Consider the following 16,043-nt stretch of genomic DNA (forward strand, 5'->3'; position numbering starts at 1 on the left):
TTATTACTTTCCGTAAGTATTATCTATTCACGCATCAATTCACACATCATTGAATCTTCCTATTTTTTGTGTTATCTAGACTAGAGCGACTATCAGTGGAATCTTCCTCTTCTTATTGGACGCATAAATCCCTTCCATGCTTAGTTATTAGTTTCCGTAAGTATTTATCTATTTACGCACCAATTCACATGTCATTGAATCTTCCTATCTTTTGTGTTAATTATAGTGCTTTAATATTAACCGCTGAAGTTCGTTTGTCATTAGGAGTTAGTAAAGAAAGCACCGTGTCTACACATTTGTTTAACTTTTTTATGATACAAAATTCCAAGATTGGCATCACATTTATAGCGATGCTTCTAAATACAATAGCAATGTTAGAATTGGAATTTATCATTTTCAATACAATATTGTACAGAAAATAATCTTCCTCCTAAAATTTCTGTTTTCACTGGGGAATGTTCCGGGATATACAAATCCGTTGAGTATATTCTTTTGGCTAGACAAAAGAAATCCGTAATATTTTCGGATTCTATGAGTGCCCTTCAGGCGCATGTAAGGTATCCGTTTAGATTTAAACTTATCTCTCTGGTAATTATTGACACAAGAAAATTTTTACTTAAATGTACGTTGAAGGGATTTTCGGTGGGGTTCGCCTGGATTCCCGGTCACTCGGAAATATTGGGTAACGAACGCGCTGACTAGTTCGCCAGTGATGCTATTATCTGCATGGACATGGGTCATTACAAAAATTATAACCATGACCTGGTCACACTACCCAAGATCTTTCTCAGAAATAGTTGGAGTTTAACGTGGACTGAGGGTTCTCAGTCTAAAGGTAAATTTTATAGTAGTATTCAACCCTCTCTACCGGCAAAACCGTGGTTCCTTAACCTGAAATGAACAGAATGGCAAAAGCTTATTGGCTCCTCACGTTTATACACTCGTTCACGTTGCTAGATTCAGTATAGTCGTTGATGATTTATGTGAGTGCGGCGAACTTAGCGATTTGAATAATATCTTTTGACCTAGATTTGATCGTTCCTCTCTTATCCAAAATGTTACCCATTCCCATGTGGTTCTTCTGACTTCCCTCCGTCTTTTATTATTGTCCAATAACTCTTCGATATATATCTATCTAGATTTCTTTCAGAAAATAATATAAAAAATTAACTTTTGTAATTATACTATTTACTCTGTATTTAAACTAAACATTATAGATACCTTATAGTTTCTTGCCTGATCCCTTTTTCACTCTTTTTACACGTTTCTATTTCGTAAACCCGTTCCCTAATTTCATTACTATGATAAAATAAGTTTCCTTGTTTAGAACAAGTTTAGTTTAGTCAAAACAATTTGTAAGTGGCTGAATCGCTTATCGCGGAAAGCCAAGGAAGAAGAAAAAATAAAAATATTTTAACCAATCTTTTTTTACATAGACTTATGGCCCGGTTGTAAGACTTTTAGGCCAATTTAATCAACCAGTAGGTGGTACAGCGTCGTAATTGATATTTTAGTAAAAATACGTTATGTTTTTAAAGTCTTTATAGTTTGTGTTCAGTACTATAATACACATTACAGTACTATAATACTCATTATAGGCCTGTGTACAGAACTGTAATGAAATTTTTCAGCTCAGTGGCGAGTACCATAGACAATAGAATTTTGATTCAGAACTCAAAAGAGCGCTTAGTGATATGGTTTTTAAAATTATAATTGACGTTAAAATACAGGAGTAGAAAAAAAATTATATACCATTGATGTGCAATGGGCGTCCTGCAAAATATAAAATTTGTTTATTACGTTTTTGGAGTAGCAAGGATAGACACGTGTGCTAGGCGTTTAGATTTACCTGTAAATCTATAAATTACCACTTCAACAGTAAACGAGAACATTGTTGGTAAACCCAGGTGGCGGAGAAAGCCTTACAGACTCGTCGAAGACATATAAAGTCTCCTGCCTGCGTAATACGAAACGTATAGAACAGACTTGTCCTTAATGGAGAACCATGACTAGTACAGATTCACATGTGGGTCAGGTTCTAATAATTTATATTAGCAAACAAATCGGTGTAGGTACTTACTTCTTGGGCTAAGGATGTTAGAACGTAGATATAAAAAACCCACAAAGTATTAATATCGATGTTCATTTGCATTTGTTAGGGTGTTACTGCTTACAATCGGTTTCAAAACGTATTACACGATTTAATACGCAGACTGATAGCGTCTGTCAGTGTGAAATTCTACCTCATTCGAATACATACATATCTTCATTTGATTAGACGCCAATTACCAGAAATGATTTTACGTTCACTCAGAATGCACTCAGCATCTGCGCGCTGTACGCACGTTTATGCCGTCGGCATTGACTCACAAAAAAAAGCCATAGTAGCCTATTAGTTTGAGCTATCGCCTTTCAAGTAGATGCCGTGGGTTCGAATCCGGTCTCGCACCTCGTGAGTTTCTCGCAATTTATGTGCGAAATTTAATTTGAAATTTACTATGAGCTTTTCATTGAAGGAAAACATTGTGATGAAACTAGCACGTCGAAGAAGGGTCACAGCCCTCGCAAAACTTGTGAAGTCCCTAACGCAATGAGCCAGCTTGGCGGACTATGGCCTAAACCCTCGCCTGAGATGATACCCGTGACCAGTGGGATATAAAATAGTGATGACGATGGCTTATTTTCGTGTAAACGTAATATCATCGAGTATATAACAGGACATAGAGACGAAATAAGGGCCATATATTCCTGGTACCACATTAGCGATACAGTTCTTATAAATATCAACTCCCGTTTGCACTGAAATATAGACAGGCCAACTACTGACCTGTGCGTATGCTCCGCATATTCCAAAAAATATTCTGTAAAATATTCTGTATTTATTGTAATAAAGATAATATCTCTAACAATGCCGTGCCGTTCTATTAGGTGGTGTGGGAAATATAGCAAAACATCTAATTACAAAACAAACGGAATCACATTTCATCGGTAATTAAATACGTAATTTTGCAATTTTCGTCCATTATAGCAAAGCTCAAGTTAACTGGTTGATTTGAAGTGAAACAGTTGACGACACTCGTCAATTGTTTCGAACTCGGGCTAGCCAATCGGAGCGCTGTTGTCACAGTAATGATATAGTAGAACAGTTTTCCTGTCTATATTTCAGTGCAAACGGGATTTGATATTTATAAGAGCTATATCGCTAATGTGTTACCAGAAATATATGGCCCTTATTTCGTCTCTATTTCTGGTTATATACTCGATGCGTAATATTAAGAGGTTGTTAATAAAAATAATAGTTGTGATTAAGTGATTTTATTTTTCAGATACTTACTATGAGAATTAAAATTTGATCGTTTACGGATCTAGTGATATATATTACGTAATTTAAATTACGGACTTTGTTGTCGACTTTAAATTGATATAGGTACTTTTTCTTTTTGGTCAGTTAAGCCTAAAACAGAAATTTATAATAATTACAAACTACTTTCATAATTTAATTTAATATTATTTGTAGGCAGTCAATATAAAATGACTTTCCTTTTATTTACAATTTAATGCACAGATTTTAAAAAGCATGCCTAATATTTATTTACATTCAGCTTCGTGAACATTTAGCCCCTTTACATAGTTAACTAGTTGATCCCGCTTACAATACACAGCTCTTTTACCACCAGTCTACATAACTAATTCGTCATAAAAAATACATTTATTCTACACATTTAACACTACGTGCACAAGTAGAGACGCTAGAGAATTTTATCAGTTCTACAGAGATCAGAATAAATGACTCGTGTATCGACGAAGAAACCCGAAAGAATAGTTTTGGCATGATTGTATCCTTCTTAGGTCCATTTATTTCTGACCACGGAACTGAGTCGACGTCCCCACATTAGGTGGTATCATACAATAGTTCCTTGTAAGTGTTGAGGGTCGGGAGATGAAGCCACCGGTGGTGGAAGTGTGGGGCCCATTGAAGTTGACGGCAGTGCTGCAGCTACTTCTTGGTAACCATCAAGAGGCAAGCCTTGTCCAAGGATTCGATCTGTAGGATTCTCTTCAGGAGGTGTTACTTCTAATCCGATGCTACCATTGAGGGCTATTTTGATAGCGTTAGCATTCTGTTGTTGTTGTTGCTGCTGCTGTTGGTATTGTAGCAGGGAATTGAAATGTGATATGCCGATCTCTTCAAGGCTGCTCTTCCTCCGGCGAGAGCCAACGCCACTTAATCCTTGGCGAAGAGAATTAGACCGTCTTAATAGTATATCGTCGACAACTCTCAATGAGTTCGAACGACCCCTGAAGTCCGTAATTATAGTTGGACTATCCGGCAGGGACAGAGAGTTAGCTTTTGTGGTCGATAGTGGAGGCGCACGAGGTTGACTAAAACTTGCTCCAATTCCAGAGCCTCTACGACTTGCAACTCCTTGTGCTTGGATTAGTGCTTGAGAACAGAAACTGATGTTCGATTTCCTTCGGCTATTATGGCGTTCGAATGTTTTTTGTGCAGAAAATGGTGATGGACGGACCAAATATCTGCAAACGCAGTACAAACGGTGAGTCTCAATCTCTATTATACTTACTTATAACTTATTGTGCAGGTATTCAACACAAGTTGTACCGTTACTTACATAATATCACCTTCTTGCAGGTTCAAATCACAGCTAGGATTTATTATGACGTAAGATAAACTATTTCGTTTCTCACTAACGTCGTCGTAATCAATTCCAGTAAGATTCAATGATTCCATTCTTGATCGTACTAAATTAGCAATTTCAGCTCTCTCAATTTGTTGAGCGTGATTATCTCTTGCTTCGTCGGCCAAGCTTGTAGAGTACTGTGAAAGCAGTGGTATTCTCTTAAGACAAGCTACTACCTGCTTATAAAAGTAGACATTATATGTACAACATTAGTGTGAGGTGATTAGCATCAAAATATATCGGTTATGGTTTGTAAATGACGTAGGATAATTGCAAATGCAGGACAAATGTCATGATTCGAGAAAAAGTATGACGTTGAACTCGATTATATGTAGATATATTATTAAATGCAAAATAATTTAGATATAATTATGATTAATAATAGACACTATATCTATAATATTATGTTGCATTGAATATGACGATGGAGCAAATATTTAAAGATTTTTAGGATCCTAGGTCAGTTAATGTGAGCTGTGATTATTGCAGGTTATATATTGTTTAGAGATCACATTGGCTCTTTGGGTAGGAAAAATGTTTAGCTCTGTGTGACGTAAAATCGTATAAGCTCTCTTTTAACATATTTTTATTAATACTCAATATTTAATAATTTCGAGAGTCACAGTAAACCAAATTAATATTCTTTTATTTCTGATATGTAATTGATTGCAAAGTTACATAGCATCAATAAACATTTTTTCGTATTTTAATGTGATGCCACAATTTTGTTTTTTGCTATGGACACTAAAACTACCTTATTAACTTAGCTATAGCTTTATGGCCCGTCAAGATATGATTTACGAATACGTATAATTGGTATCCAATGGCAAATGTATAATAGACAGTCTTAAGGCGTGTCGCTTACAACCCGGCTCACGAGTTGTTCGTCCCGTCACTTATGTATATATAACTGCTAATTTACTTATTAGGGAATCACCACACTTATCAACACGGAATCGCATCAAGCCGGAGCGAAAATGACGTTGCACTTTTCGCGCCGGATATTCAAGCGGATTACGTGCGAATAAATGTGGTGAGTCCCTTGATAGTTTGAATATGCTTGTTACTGGTATCCAAGCACGCTTTTTAATGAGCATTGTATACCTTTAGTTTTGCTCGCAGCAATGTCATTTGACTAAAAACAATCTGCCCTTTGACTAAAATTAATTTACATATTTAAATGAATTTGAAGTGTAGTCTACAATTTTACATTTTACGTAATTACGCAAAAACAGTTAAATCATTTGAGTAAACGATAAAATATGTTGTCTTTATAATTATATATATATAATATATTTTTCCTCAGCAATTTTTTATGCCATATTTATGCTATTGAAGGATATATCGTCTCCAGGAAATCATAATAATTAATCCTGTTATTGCAACTATCCTACAGCATGGACAAGTAGTGTTAGCATGCTATTTTGCTTTTGCTTTTGGTAGGCAGAAATCTGTAACTTGTGTAATAAAATTGATTATGCGCATTTGTGGTAAAATGCCTACATGAAATGTGTCAGAAAATTATTGAAGCTAGTTACATTTTGTTGATAAGTTGTGTATTCAAGTATTTCTGGTACGATTTTTATATTCTAGATAAGTTATGGTCGTATGGTACTATTGCTAAAAGCGGAGTTTTATAAAAGTGAAATTCGCAAAAGGTTATGGCTTCAACTAATTTAGTTATCTAAGGTAGACTACTAGACTAGATGGTAGAAATAATTAGCTTTCAAGACTTCTAAATAATTTTCACAGACATAGACTGTGTACGTAAGTTCATGCTAGTGATAAGTACATAGCGATTATGTATGCTCATTCACATTATCTTCGTTTTTGTTATCGATCATGTCGGGCTCTGAAAATTTAGTCTCTGTTCTCATTTGCGTTTTCTTGGTTGCCACATCAAAGCAGGAGCATAGTAGGTCCTTTCACATGAAATTAGTTGTTGACGACTAATGTAATTACAAATCAGTTTTGCATTTCTCTAAAATTTATAATGCGTTTTTGCATTTCTGTATTTACTGTTTTTTTTGTTTAAATATTTATAAAATAATATTTCTTCAATATTTTTAGTGATTTTTTTTAGACAGTGTGACTGGTAATTTTTTTTAATTACAGATTTATAAGTGAGCATTTGATAATTGGTGACAGCTCTTTAAACGTAGTTAGTCGCCAACTACTAGAAGATCCATGTGAAAGGTCTCCGGTAGTGACCTTACCGCCGGCGTACGTTCTCCATAGCAGCTGCCGAGGCAGCTGGTGGCCTCCCGGCGCCCGCACGCCGGGAAGCCTCCACCCTCACACTCGTCCTGCTGCTGCAACTGTCTTGTCAGTTTGTCCCTACTGATCTCCTATAGTACTCTACAGTACAGTATACACCGGCGACAGTTCATACTACTGTTGGCTGGTAACCCTTTATTTAACTTTTCTCACTGTATATTTCAAATGTATATCGCAGTATTGCTATTTTTAGCATGCAGTAAGCGGAAGCGAGGACCCAAATCTAGTGCGTTTTCTTAACCCGTCACTGCAAGAAAGTTACAGACAGAACTGAGCTTGAAAGTATTGGTTTCCTTCCATGCAGTGAGATTGTTTTCTAATTGTTATCTAGTTATATTTTATTTGAATTGTTTTTCATTTTTTCGTGGTACTACGGTGTAATTAGTAACGCTAAGTTTTTCTATAACGACACATGCAATACACACACTACAAAGACTACACCGAGGCGGGATTGCGATCATCGAGTTGAGAACGTTAAAGTTACAGACGGTCCCCTTTTACTTTGCACTCAAAGCCTTTATTTTTTCTTTTTTTTTAGTCATCGAATTTGTAGTTCTTGAAAAATAAATATTGGTCATTTCTTTGTGTCCACGCAAAAGCAGAAATTAGATCAATGTTTCTGGCTACAGCAGGTTGCGTAAATTATAAAATTAAAGCACGTGTATTTTATAAGACATAACCAAGTTTCGCGTGAAAAGTAGAAATTCAGAAATGCTACTAATTACAGATACACCACAAGTGTAGGCGCAAGATGTAAACAAGTTGTAATAATGGAAAAAGTGTGACGCTGACTCGAGGTATACTTAGATAAAAAATTTATAATTTTAACCCGAAATACAGTCCAAAGACGCGGACTACTTATAATAAAGAATTATTGTGAAATCCGGTTAGCACTGACATTGTAAATGTGTAAGTAGCGTTTAGCGACAGACAGTATTATAGGACTGTATTTAAGGAGAGATATTGAGAAATATCATCCGACTCACCGATGCACGCGATGGTCGCATTCTCGCGAAGCGTGACCAAAACCATTTTGATGAAGTCCGTGGCAACATACTCACGTGGTGAGAGGGATCGGCTAAACTCGTGTCCTGTGTGCGATAGATCCCTATAGGGATCTCGCAAGTAGTTGAACACAACTTTTGGTACAGCCGACCATATGTGCGAATCCACATGTCTTCTTTTGTTATTTTCATCTGTCAGAAGTTCAACATACGTCGTTAGAATCTGAGTTTAAATGCTTCTTTCATGATCATACGCAACACTTAAATAAAAAATTTCGCCAACACAGTAAGTAAAAGATATTTACGCATCGCTTACCGATATGATGATGACATGAGTGTGATCATAAAACAACAACATTCGCAGAATTCGCAAAACAAGCTGCACTTTAGCTACGATAAAATTCATTCGCTAATAATTTACACGAGTTGTAACAAGTAACTTACAGAAGTTAGAAAACCAGATCCGGGTGCTTGATCAACCCCTAGCAGCAATCGGACAAATGTAATCACGTAGTCTTTCACAAAAGCCTGGTACAATAGCGTGTCCAACATGGATGCGGAGAATACTGATCCCGCCGCGAACGGCAAGCGAAACATGTATGAAATGTGAGAACCGCGCTCTTTTTCTCGCTGGAAATAAACACAAGTATTTATATATATTTTCCGTGCAAATCACGCAATCATTAATGTTACGTATTATGTACGCTACTCAACTTTTTCCATTTTCGAGAGGTGCAGCGCGTATTTGTCATGAGCCCTAAATTGCATGAACCGCATATTTGAGGATTGCGATAGTTCGGTTATAGATTTGATTGATGGAAAAAATCTGAAAGAAGAAACAGAATTCTATACTATCTATGTACTTATTACCAACTTCAAAATATCGTGGATATGCGCGTCACACTTAAATGTAGAGGTACGTCTACCAACAAAATAGTATTCTGATGGTGTTAATTAAGCCTTTAGCTTACATAACACCTTTAGATGTAATAAATTTATTCAGCTAAATTAACATCTGGTTCGCAATAGCAAATGGATTACACCAAAGTACTTTCGCTTCGTATAATGTTCGCGTAGAAAGTACGTAGAAAGTGTTCATAATTTGTAAAAAAAGTAAACATTTTAAATGAACTTTCTGGATACTACAATAACAGTTTACTTGAACATGGTCTGCACGGCAACTATCGTGTTGCAATCAGCGAGGCTGTCCTCTTCTGCGGAATTCGATAACTCTTTATTCACCACAACTACATTTTCTGCCAAGGTAATTCCAGCCCTCAATAAATCATCTAAACTGAAATGTATAAATTAAAATATTGTTATTACATATTTTTAATGGCATTCAAAATCATTATGTTTGATACTCACCAGTCGATTGAACCGAGCATCCAGTACACCAATGGAAAATAGGATATAGCATTTTTAGATGCTATATCATGTCTTCTTTCCAGAAGTAAGATAATCGGATTTAAAGATGTTTTGGATCTAAAATGGGCTCTTAGCGGTATAATAAAATTGTAAATTCCATTGGAGGCATAATCAGCGGCGAGGATGATGGTTTTGTTTTGCCATTGATATTCTTTAGCGTTTCTATAAGCGCAATGCTCGCACACCTGCGCCAGTTGTAAGCAGCACAGTGGTTTCTTTTCTTTCAGTAAGTAACATAGCGTCGGGCTAACTCCAATGAAAGGTGATACGGGTGGAAATCCCTTCACAATCCTGCAACGACTCAAGGGATTATGTTTTGTTTATAAAGGTAAGAAATAATGAGAAGTTTTCTTATGACCGCTCGAGATTTATTAGACGGCTCTACACAAATTCATAAAATAATTTATTCGATTTTTGACGTAAAATAAACACGCGCTTGGCTACAATTCCCACTTGATTTTAAGTGATGATGTAATCGACAACGGCACCCGTTTTACTAAAAAATGCCTCTCCAACATTAGCCTTGAATTGTGCTAAATTGTAGTAAGGTGTAATGTACAATCAAGAGACGGTTTTCGTCTGACTGTAATAAAAACATTCGCTGAATTCGCATAAAAATACTGAATTTCAGGTAAGTATTGTAATATGAATTCACCTTCGTTACATTCAGTTATTAAACCGAATCTAACGAAAAGTACCGTTGTGTCATTCGTCACATCGAGTATATAACCGGAAATAGAGACGAAATAAGTGCCATATATTCCTAGTAACATATTAGCGATACAGCTCTTATAAATATCAACTCTCGTTTGCACTGAAATACAGACAGATCAACTACTGACCTGCGTGTACGTCTCCGTATATTCCAAGAAATATTCTGTATTTATTGTAATAACGGTAATATCTCTAACAATGCCGTGGTGGTGTGGGAAAAACAGCAAAATATCTAATTACAAAATAAAAGGAATCACATTTCATCGGTAATTAAATATTAAATATGTAATTTTGCAATTTTTGTCCATTATAGCAAAGCTCAAGTTAACTGGTCGTGTTGAAGTGAAACAGTTAACGATATCCGTCAATTGTTTCGAACTCGGGCTAGCCAATCGGAGCGCAGTAGTCACAGTAATGATATGGCAGAATAGTTTTGAAACAAATTAAATGACATTTCGTCTCTATTTCTATATACTCGATGTTTCGTCATTTCAGTGTTAAAATAATGAGTCTGTCAAACTAATTTATGTGAATAACAAATTTGTCACATGGAAGAGAATGTAACCATTAGGCTGTCGTATTGTCTCGTTTAAGTGTGAGGCCAGACGAGCGTAATTTTCTGAGTTGTGAGTCGCGTAGTGTGAGTTGCGTAGTTTGCGCTGCATTCGGTTTCATATAAAAGTACGGTTTGGTTCAAATGGCGACGTAAAATGAGTTATCTGCCGACTCACAGGCGTAATGATGACTTACTTTCGGTCGCGTCGTGGGACGGGCTGGCGCGGGTGGAGGTAAGAGTGAGGGAAGGGGGTCACTTTGGTATAGGATACGCGTACGGAGACTAAAATGGAAGGTACGGAGATTAAAAATATTAATAATTGAACAACTTAGTTGATTGTTATTATTAGTCTTTCCTCTGGACTGATGGCTTGTCTCATATTTGTATGTCACTTAGGAATAAAAGGTTTTACTAGGCTTAATGATTCTTGAAAAACATTTATTGTCATGTGGTAGTACTTAACAAATTGATCTGGATGTTCCCATAAACTTGTATATAATATATGAAACTGCCCTTTTTTTAATCGTTCCATATTGAGTGATGTACCCAGCTTCTTTTTCTAACATCGTCTAATGCTTCATAAATGTATACTATTTTAATGGATCCATTACTCTACTACGACACAAGGACCCCGTATAAACGCTTAAAAGCAACTGAATAAAATACGTTCGTCAGACGCTCCAACAGAATTTCGGTCGAACGCAAACTGCGCAACTCAAAAAACGCAACTCACAACTCACAAAATTACGCTCGTCTGGCCTCACCCTTAATACAACTTCTCGTGCGACTTCCCGGTCTTTGCAGTCTCCGACTTCTCGTTACATGTCTCAGAGTGGGCTAGTGTCTATCGTGATTTCTGACGATAACAATAACAGTTTGATACCTGTCATGTTTTTTCGAAGTTTCTCGGTTTTGTTATTTTGACTATTGCACGTAAATAGGGTTTTCATTGCGAGAATGCTTAGGTATCTTTAACTAAATCATATTATAAAGATTCTTTTTTTTTTTTCAAATAAAATAGACCTTTTAGGGGGTCGACAATACCAATGATACAAATAAAGATGAAGGTAGGCATCGGCTAAAATAATAATGATGTTGAGAATGTCCCGTAAGTAGCAGGTAATATTCCGGGGATGACAGTTCATAAGCAACTTAACAACAAACCTTTTTCCCATATTTTTTTTATACAGAAATTTGAAATATTTCTATAACTGGTGAAAGTACTTCCTGAAAATGAAGATTTTGCCCTAATTTGTCACAATTCAATGCTATCTACCACTCCCTGCACAAGCTTCTTTAGCCCAAAGTATCCTTAATCATTACCTACATATGTTATATATAACAATATTGTCGATTGTATATCGTTTTGATAGTATTTTTATAATATAAGCTTGTGAGTATACCTAATTAGTGAAAAAAAAATATCCTAAATTGCTACATAGGACGTACGCCGTCTACTGAATACTTAGTGCAAATTTTAAACGATTTAAATGAATTTTATTTTCTAAGAAAACTTCTTATTATTTATAGGTGTTCATTCAATAATTTACAATGAAACAGGCCAAAGCAAAGCTTAATTTGAAAAAGGATTCAAAATTTAATTAAAGAGATAAAAATAAGAATAGTTAAAAAAGATTGTTAATTCAAAAGTCCAAAACAGGTCCAATCTTATAAGAGGGTTATGGACATTGCACAGGTATTTTACGTACATGTGGACATTCATTCAATATGTTACGAAAAGACAAACAATAGTTCTGGGGTAATGTGTGTTTAATATTCTAACATTCAACATCAATCTGACTAACTTCACATGCTTAACTATGTATAAGGACATGTGCAAAGATAAATCTTCAGTTACAGAAAATAGCAGGTAAGTTACACAGGGACTATAATAATTGCGCATTTAAGGCCATTACGTTACCTTTTTAAGTAGTAACTCCAATGATTAGGTATTGGTAGTTTTAGGGTCAGGTCACAACTCATAACACAACTTAACACGTGACGCTTCGCGATTATATAAAGCAAAACGTTTTAAATTTTACTGTATCTGTTTAACAACTTTTCCACAATCCTCACAAATCCAGAATGTTAACTGTGTGACAATTTATTATCCAAATAACCGTACTCCACCGACACTTGATCCTTCCACTTGATTTAAAAATACCACTCGGGCGGTCTTAATCACGCTGTAGGCTCCAACACAAGTTGTGTTATGTGTTGTGGTGAATGTAAAATCACAATTTCCATTAGGCTCTTTACAAAAACAACCAACCGATGGATGTATTGTTTCTGGTATTGTTTTATTATATATATTTTATTGGCTATATATATACATATATATATATATAATGATGTTTGCAAGGAATTTTTTCAACCTTTATATAAAACAGATAGATTGGTTGTTTCTATTTATGCAAAAGCATTTAATGCTGTCTCAATATTGGGATTATAATCCTTTAAACTTTTATTTATATTCTGAGTACGCTTGATGTCGTTTCCGGAACCATCGGCATTTAGGACAGTGTTTTATAAATACTGGGAATAAAAGGAAGAATACAATAAATTAATTTATTTAATACTATCGATGTTACAATATTATAATTATGTAAAATTCTGTGTTAAGTAACAAGATGATTGTCACTAAAAGAAACCATGCCTAATTTGATTATTAGTGCACGTTGTTGGAGAACAAACACACTATCGACTTATTTCTATTAACCCACACTGCGATAGCGTCGGCGTCGGCCACCAACGGGTGAAAGTATAGTACGTTTGCCTCAATATCGCAATGGAACAAGAGGACGTAGTTTCCGTAGTGCTTGTAGCACTACCGAGTCTTCCTTATAGAACTCACTTGCTTTCTAGTGCAAATTCGAGCAAATTTTGTGAGCTAAGAATTAGCATATTTTGCATAATTGAACTGGATGGTAATAGTTAGCAATTTGATTACTGCAAGTTTCATCAGATGTTAAGGAATACAAAGTCAAACACTCAAATTTAAGGCTTTATTAAAGTTGGTATAATTAAATTATGACCCAAGTATAATTTTTGTAAACAAAATATGAAGAAACATTTTCACTTGGATAAGTAGCAAATTTGGCGGACCTTCCCATTCGATTTCAATTTCATGTACTTATTAATATTTGTTCGAAAGTGGTGATGTGTATATACGCTTACCTGGAGAAATCATTTCGCCAAGCACTGTGTGTGATCTCGCTGGCTGCCAGAGACGAGAAGCTGCTGGTGGTGAAGTCATCTCTGGAGCCACAGGGGACAGGCCGTGCGATGGGATAATACGCTCAAGGGTTTACAGGTACACAATGCATACATTGCTCATGAAAATTTTGCAAGAAGCATCCGTCTCTTTTCTTTAACGTAAGACACGCACATATAAGTTCTTATTTCGAAAGTGGACGTCGACTGTATATATGAATTGTGTAAAATTATTAAGGTGCGTTCATTGTTTTCTTATATACTTATTGTAAAACATAACATTTAAAAAGTAAGTAAGACAACAATGATATTTCAAGGAGGTTGAGCAGGTACATAAAGTTGCAGATAGTTAATTTTGAATTGGTTAAGTAGAAACGTTCCCCGCATGGCTTTGTGCCCAAAGATCTCAACATTTGTTTGGTTTGGTTTAAAGACAAGAATATCTGCTTATCTGCTTTTCCGCCTTTACAATATTGTAATTTGCTATACCTATATAGGATATGAAAGCAAAGTGATATATTTTTAAGCATAACACTGACAGGTGTGTAGCGATAGGTAAAAAAACATGACGTACGTATGGTGCGGTACTCATGCAGCTTTTGTGATCCTGGACAGCTAATCTATAGAAGTGAATGTAAATAATTAAAATTGAAGACGCTAGTCTAAAAAACATAATTAAGATCATACCGTTATGTTGACAATTGAAAATACTCGATGAGTTTTAAAGTTTCAATAAAAATAAAAAGCGCTGATGCAGCGTCTAGTAGAAGTTGATATGTGTTGCCTTGCCAAATTTAAAGGTTGCAGCTAGGTTTCCGTTGTAAGTGGGCCTTTCCATCAAATGTTCTTGTATTTTTTTTTGTGATATCCATAATCCGACGTACCTTTTTTTATTATTATTAATACAAAAAAAATCATTCGATCCAACGTCTTTTAGTAAACCGTGTTAGGCACTATGCCAATTAAGCCACGGAACAAATCAGCTGACCTTACGAATTTTTCTATGTGCTTGTGTTTTGGTTTTTATCTATTTTTTTGCCGTAGCGCCATCTATGATAAATCTATTTCTTCACTCAAGGTATCTTTACAACTACCAACAGCTGACTAGAGATGTCGCTTTAATAATTATAATTAAGTTTATGACGAAATACTTTCATAGATTTCTCACAGATGGCGTTACAGCTAAAAAGTCGTTTGAAAAACCAAAAACAAAGATACGACAACAAGCAGATAGAGAAATTCGTGAGGTCCGGTGGTTCGTTCCGTGGGTTGGTTGGCGTAGCGTCTGGCACGGTTTGCTAGAAAGCGTCGGTTCGAATCGAAGGAATTTTTTCTAAGTGTTCGGTCTTTGTATTAATAATTATAACAAACTAGTGGAGTAATTTCACAAAATATAATTGAATATCAATACAATAAAAGTCGAATTGAACGTCAGGATGTTTTACAACCATGATATGCAATTATTTTTTGTGAAATTACTCGTGTACGAGGCAAACGAGCAAACTTGATCAGAGGCGATCGTCGTCCACTAACATTTGCAACATCAGGTGTGTGCAATCATCAGGCGGGTGCCATGGACACACACATAAATTACACCTAAACTCACGAGGGTAATGTTTTAAATGTATTGTTATTAAATCTTTCTGTCATTACCAATTGAATAACTGTATTGTATTCGTTATTTCAACAACACAATTTTTTCACGGAAAAGGCCGCTGAAATTGTGGCATTGCAACAAAGTTTATACATTTAAATGTGACAATCAACGGTTTTTCGTACAGAAGGTTTATGGATTATTTTTAAGATTATCAACTAGTTTTTACTTTTCTATAGAAATAAATCTAAAAGATTTGCGTTAAATATTTTAGTTTGTAAGTAACCTGTACATAACTGCAGTTTGTGTCTGTCAGTGTACTTTTCAAAATGAATTTTCTAAATAGTATTTTATTAAAAAATTTTTGTTAGAAAGTGCTTTATAACTAAAATTTGTTAAAACTTTGAAGGTAATAGTCATTCATTTATCAATCCGATAAATACCCATCATCACCATTGTCCATGAGTTCAGTCCGATGCAACTCATATACCGTTTGTAGAATTAAAAAAATTTCTTTTGTGAGACGTGTTCTTTGACGCCACAGACTTCATTAAAAA

At 35.4% G+C, this 16,043-nt stretch overlaps 2 protein-coding genes across 9 annotated transcripts in view; both read right to left on the reverse strand.

Annotated features, from left to right (window-relative positions):
• The window catches only part of LOC113227663 (keratin-associated protein 5-4-like), a 36,642-nt gene extending 34,478 nt beyond the window's left edge, over positions 1-2,164 (reverse strand). For all 5 annotated transcript variants that reach the window (XM_026460641.1, XM_026460655.1, XM_026460633.1 and 2 more), the window contains exons 1-2: positions 2,081-2,164; positions 1,753-1,773 (exon numbers count right to left, since the gene is read on the reverse strand). In XM_026460641.1, coding sequence (XP_026316426.1) covers positions 1,753-1,773; positions 2,081-2,152 — 93 coding nt within the window. In that variant the 5' untranslated portion in view covers positions 2,153-2,164. The remainder of the gene's footprint in view (positions 1-1,752; positions 1,774-2,080) is intronic.
• A 1,238-nt stretch (positions 2,165-3,402) lies between these two features.
• Positions 3,403-16,043, reverse strand: part of LOC113225640 (potassium channel subfamily T member 2) — a 169,827-nt gene continuing 157,186 nt past the window's right edge. For 2 of the 4 annotated variants that reach the window (XM_026458011.1, XM_026458031.1), the window contains exons 16-24: positions 13,857-13,937; positions 9,350-9,700; positions 9,141-9,275; positions 8,696-8,807; positions 8,426-8,611; positions 8,039-8,173; positions 6,917-7,018; positions 4,632-4,837; positions 3,403-4,536 (exon numbers count right to left, since the gene is read on the reverse strand). In XM_026458011.1, coding sequence (XP_026313796.1) covers positions 3,903-4,536; positions 4,632-4,837; positions 6,917-7,018; positions 8,039-8,173; positions 8,426-8,611; positions 8,696-8,807; positions 9,141-9,275; positions 9,350-9,700; positions 13,857-13,937 — 1,942 coding nt within the window. In that variant the 3' untranslated portion in view covers positions 3,403-3,902. The remainder of the gene's footprint in view (positions 4,537-4,631; positions 4,838-6,916; positions 7,019-8,038; positions 8,174-8,425; positions 8,612-8,695; positions 8,808-9,140; positions 9,276-9,349; positions 9,701-13,856; positions 13,938-16,043) is intronic. The other 2 variants (XM_026458017.1, XM_026458023.1) reach the window with 2 other exon arrangements.

This window comes from Hyposmocoma kahamanoa, unplaced genomic scaffold, assembly GCF_003589595.1.
Source record: "Hyposmocoma kahamanoa isolate Upper Pololo Valley unplaced genomic scaffold, ASM358959v1 100021, whole genome shotgun sequence".
Lineage (NCBI taxonomy): Eukaryota > Metazoa > Arthropoda > Insecta > Lepidoptera > Cosmopterigidae > Hyposmocoma > Hyposmocoma kahamanoa.